The sequence below is a fragment of the Camelina sativa genome, chromosome 16 (genome assembly GCF_030686135.1).
Source record: "Camelina sativa cultivar CO46 ecotype springtype chromosome 16, ASM3068613v1".
Lineage (NCBI taxonomy): Eukaryota > Viridiplantae > Streptophyta > Magnoliopsida > Brassicales > Brassicaceae > Camelina > Camelina sativa.
This window is the reverse complement of record NC_141895.1, coordinates 15,251,097-15,257,096: the sequence shown is the minus strand read 5'-3', so window position 1 is coordinate 15,257,096 and position 6,000 is coordinate 15,251,097. Positions and strand designations below refer to the sequence as shown.

At 37.3% G+C, this 6,000-nt stretch overlaps 1 protein-coding gene across 1 annotated transcript; it reads left to right on the top strand.

Moving 5' to 3' along the window:
• The first annotated feature begins 1,105 nt into the window (after window positions 1-1,105).
• LOC147925544 (uncharacterized) lies at window positions 1,106-2,122 on the top strand. The gene has a single exon (XM_087490293.1). The coding sequence runs from the start codon at window positions 1,106-1,108 to the stop codon at window positions 2,120-2,122; it is 1,017 nt and encodes a 338-aa protein (XP_087346419.1).
• Window positions 2,123-6,000: the final 3,878 nt, after the last annotated feature.

The window sequence follows — 6,000 nt, the reverse complement described above, 5'->3', positions numbered from 1 at the left end:
TTCAGATATTTCGGTAAAGGGGTTCTAGACCCATTCGGATATTTATAGTATTCAGGTCGGGTTCGGATAACCAACCACCGGGTTCGGATCGGGTTCAGGTACCCGAATTCAATCCGAAAGTAAGTAAACCAAACTCAATCAATAATCAGGAATTAGTGGCTTGACCATCGATGCTTCTCACTGGCCAAACAAATAATAAGTTTGTTGTTTTTTTCTCATACCATTCCTATACTAATTGTTTTGACTGAAAATTTGAGATGAACGAAGTTTCTTCTTCTAATTGTCCATCTTCTCAATCTATTTCTAAATTCTATTTTAAAAAATAAAAGTCGTACATATTAATATATAAATACTAGAGGTTTTAGAATTAAACAAAGATATTAAAGTGGCAAAATGGTTAGACTGCACCCTTTAAATGCTTTAGGTCATGAGTTCAAATTTCACTAATAACTATTTTTGCACTATATTATACATGTTCGGGTTAAATTGGGTACTTGTTCGGATATCGGATAATACCCGATCGGGTTCGGGTATTTTGCCCAGGCCTACTTGAGGTTAAGATTTGCTTAGGATGGTTTGATTGTTATTTGTTTGTTCTGTGTTTAGCATAAAACCTTAAAATCAAAACCTTAAAATCGGAATTGTTCTATTTCTTGCATGAAACCCTAAAACTAAAAACCTAAGAAATCCTAGAGAAAGGAAAATATTTCCCTAAAAGATTTTGTCCTAATCCTAACTAGAAAAGGAAATCTTATCTAGAGAAAAGGAAAACTTAATAAAAGGAAATCATCTAGAATAGAAAATTATTTGCATATTTCCTTGTTCATACTAGATTATATTTTTGTCTAAGATTGTTTCATGCATATATTAACTATATATTAAAAGACAAGAAATTATTTACTAAAATTGGCATGGTTCGGTATTAAATACTGCATGGCACAGACGAAATTAACTCCATGGTTCGGTCTTAAATACCGCATGGCCTAGACAAAATTAATTCCATGGTTCGGTCTTAAATACCGCATGTCCTAAGACTAAAACGATTGCATGGTTCGGTCTCAAATACCGCATGATAATAATCAGGTGCTTGTTTTCTATTTTATAGATGTCAAAGATCAACAATCTCAAATATGCTGCACTTAATGTCTCTGGAGACAACTATTTACAATGGGCATTGGATACTAAGATTACCTTGAAATCAAAGGATCTATGTGAATGTATCGAGAATGGTAATGATACCACCAAAAAAGAAAGATACAATGCGATTTTTCTTATACGACATCACCTTAATGAGAGTCTCAAGAACCAGTACCTTACCATTGAGAATCCTCTTGACCTCTGGACAGAGTTGAAAAACAGATATGGACACCAAAAGACGGTGCTCCTACCAAATGCTCAATTTGATTGGAAAAATCTAAGGATTCAGGATTTTAAATCTGTGGATGAGTATAATTCAGAGCTATTTAAGATAGTCTCGATCTTGAAACTATGTGGTAAGGAGGTTACTGAGGAAGACTTGCTAGAGAAAACATTCTCAACCTTTCACACTAATAACATACTGCTTCAGCAACAGTATCGTGAAAAAGGTTTTAAGACATATGCAAGTCTAATCTCTTTTTTGCTACTTGCTGAGCAAAACAATGAGTTATTGTTAATGAATAGTGCAATGAGACCTCCTGGTTCTGCCCCATTATCGGAAGCCCATAAAGTTGATATAACAACGAAAGAGCCTGAAGGGCCTAAAGAAACTAAAGAGTCCAATTACGTCCATAGGGACAAGTGTCACGGTCGTGGCCGTGGTGGTCGTGGCAATTACCAAGGAAACCACTATGATGGTTATGGTCATGGGAACCGAGCCGACTTTGGTTGTGGTCGAGGTAGAGGCCACAGAATTTTCAAACCGCAACATAAGACTAAATCGGTTTGCCACCGATGTGGTATGGAGAACCACTTAGCTAAGACGTGCAGGACATCTAAGCATCTTATTGATCTCTATCAAGAAAGTTTGAAAAAGAATCCAGAAGCTAACTTGGTTCATCTCGATGGTGAAGGAGATTTCGACCATGAGAATGATGACCAAATGGATTATGAGACTTCGGATTGTCTAGGAGAGGATAATTAAATTTAAAATTGTCTTGATTTAATTTTTATGTTTTATGCTTTGAATTTTATTGAATTATGATTTTGGTTTAAATTCAGTTATTTTATTTCCTTCAATATATATTTGTTTGTTTTATTCTTGTTTTGAATAAAATGTAAATTTTATTTGAAAAAATCGTTTTACATTAGCGTTTGTTTAAAGGGTGTTAATTGGTTAACTAAGACTTAGAAAAGAGAATAAAACAGAGTAAGAAACAGAGTATAACACAGTGTTATCTTGAAGCTAGCCACATTCCCATTGCAGCCGCATATTTGCCGTTGTTTGTTTTATTATTTATGTCTAAAACATGATTCTTGTCCATATTACGAAATGCCAATATTAGCACAATAGCGGGTATAGCAAGTCTAATTGAAGGCTACAGCCAGACACACATCTTGAACTAAGTGATGCCTTATATTCACCCAGCTCAAAAAGGAGCTTATTAAGTTTCAAAGATATTCGTTTGAATGGTTTCCATGTTGAAACTAAAGGTGAAGGAAACCAAGAGTTCCTACATATTACTGAAATCACCCAAGGATCTAAGAAAATCCTAGAGACTATACCCGCATTATCTATTGGTCTTTACTATGCTAAAATAAATATGATAGAAGCTAATTTGGTAATGAACAAGATGTTCAATGAACAATTTACTATATGGCATGACCGGCTTGGCCATCCGGGTTCTAACATGATGTGTAAGCTAATTATGAATTCAAATGGGCACACTCTTAAAGAGAGAAGAGTTATCCCTAAAAATCTCACATATGTGGCCATCACCAGTAAAAGTCACTAAAGAGACTTTAAATTTTCTACAAAGGATACAAGGAGATATATGTGGACCAATACACCCACCTTGTGGGACGTTTAGATATTTTATGGTTCTTATCGATGCGTCGACTAGATGGTTGCATGTTTGTCTATTTTCCACAAGAAACCTAGCCTTTGCTAGATTGTTAGCCCAGATCATAAGACTGAGAGCTCACTTTCCAGATTTTCCACTTAAGACTATTACGTCTAGATAATACTGGTGAATTTACATCTCAAGCATTTAATGATTATTGTATGTCCATGGGGTGAGTGTGGAACATCCTGTGGCACATGTCCATACACAAAATGGATTAGCTGAATCATTCATTAATCAAATTCAATTGATTGCTCGACCATTACTCCTGAGGTCGCAGCTTCCTGTGTCGGCTTGGGGACACACAATATTACATTCATCAGAGCTTATACGCATCAGGCCATCTAGTGAGCATAAATATTCGCCATCCCAATTATTAACGGGTCATGAGCCAGACATATCTCATCTAAAGACATTCGGGTGTGTCGTTTATGTACATATTGCTCCACCACAGAGAACAAAGATGGGACCTCAAAGGAGGATGGGAATATACGTTGGATATGATTCTCCCACCATTATTAAGTATTTATAGCCAACTACGGGTGATTTATTTAAGGCTAGAGACGCGGATTGTCAGTTTGCTGAATCTGAATTTCCTACATTAGGTGGAGAGACAAACAAGCTGGTCAAAGAAATGTCATGGAATCAAACATCCTTAAATTGGCAAGATCCTCAGACTCTAGCATGTTAGGCAGAAGTCCAAAAGATTATACATTTACAAAAGATAGCTAATCAATTGCCAGATTTCTTTGTTGACCCAAAGAGAGTTATGAAATCGTACATACCAGCTTGTAATGCACCAGTACATATTGATGTTCAAAAGGAACACAATCAACAAGTTGCTACAGAGTCTAAGGCACGTTTGAAACGTAGTATACCAATAGGTTCCAAAGCTAAGGAAACCATAGACATGGCTGCGGCAAATCCTAAGGTACCGAATGAGGTTTGGGACTCTGAACCTCAAGGCCCTGAAGGTATTAATAATAATGAGATCTCAATAAATTATATCATGTCATGAATTCAATGGAACCGAAAAGATGTCGACATCGATGAAATATTTGCATACAAGGTAGCACTTGAAATAAATGAGGATCATGAACCCATGTCTATTTTAGAGTGCACTCAAAGACCAGATTGGTTAAAATGGAAAGAAGCCATTGACGTGGAGTTGAATTCATTAAAGGAAAGGAATGTATTTGGTCCAATCTTAAGGACACCATTCGATATAAAGCCAGTGGGACACAAGTGGGTCTTTGTAAGAAAGAGAAATGAGAATAATGAAATCGTGAGATATAAGGCATGGCTTGTAGTACAAGGATTCTCTCAAAGACCCGGAATAGATTATGAGGAGACATACTCCCTTGTGATGGATGCAACGACTTTTAGATTTTTTATAAGTCTGGCTATAAGAGAAAAACTTATTTGCGCCTAATGGATGTAGTGACCGCATATTTATATGGTCCACTGGATAATGAGATTTATATGAGATTACCAGAGGGTATCGAGCTCAAAGATAAGAGTGGTTCTCGAGAACAATATTGCATAAGGCTAAACATATCCCTTTATGGACTGAAACAAAGTGGGCGAATGTGGTACAATAGACTAAGTGAGTACCTAGCTAAAGAAGGCTATAAGAATGATATCATCAGTCCATGTATTTGTATAAAGAAGTTTGCAAACAAAAGGTTTGTAATCATAGGAGTATATGTGGATGATTTGAATATCCTAGGAACCTCTGGGGAAATCTCCCAAACAGTTGAATATCTCAAGAAAGAATTTGAAATGAAAGATCTAGGTAAAACTAAGTTCTGTTTGGGATTGCAGCTTGAGTACATAAATGATGGAATCTTTGTGCATCGAATGGCATATACTGAAAAGGTACTCAAGAGATTTAATATGGACCAAGCTCACCCATTGTTTAGCCCAATGGTTGTGAGAAGATTAAATTTGGATAGTGATCCATTCGGTCCAAGGAAGGACGATGAAGAGATTCTCGGTCCGGAAGTGCCATACCTCAGTGCTATAGGAGCGTTAATGTTCTTGGCTAGCCACACTAGACCAGACATTTGTTTTGTCTTGAACCTCCTAGCAAGATTTAGTTCTTGTCCAACCCAAAGGCACTGGAACGATATCAAACATGTATTGTGTTACCTACAAGGAACGCTTGATTTGGGTTCATTTTATACTAACTATAAAAAAGAAGGTTTAGTTGGTTTTGCTGATGCAGGTTACCTATCGGATCCACATAATGCTAGGTCTCAAACCGGCTATGTATTTACACACGGTGGTACAGCAATTTCATGGAGTTCAATGAAGCAAACCATTGCGGCCACATCATCTAATCATGCTGAAATTTTGGCTATGCATGAGGCCAGACGTGAGTGTGTTTGGTTGAGATCGATGACTCAACACATCAGGTCAGATTGTGGCATGGCCGACGACAAGGAACCAACCGTCATATATGAGGACAATACCGCTTGCATCGCACAGCTTAAGGAAGGATATATCAAGAGAGATCGGACAAAGCAAATTTTACCTAAGTTCTTCTTCACACATGAACTACAAAAGGCCGGAGTAGTTCAAGTGGTGCAAGTTCTATCTTGCGACAATTCAGCCGATCTCTTCACCAAGTCATTACCGACATCGACATTCAAGAAGCTCACACACCATATTGGGATGCAGAGACTTAAGACTTTTAGTGATGCTTAGAACATGGGGAGTAATACATATTGTAGTCTTTTTCCTTCACCATGGTTTTGTCCCAATGTGTTTTCCTAGTAAAGTTTTAATGAGGCAGCACCCCCAAGCGTATTAGGGTGATCTCTTAGCATTTGCACGGTTATGTCATCCAAGGGGAAGTGTTGTAAATCACTTAGGATGGATCTCCATAACCGGCCCATATACACAAGGCCCATCGGCCACTTTACATATTTCCTAGTCGGTTTTCTACTAAGGGTTT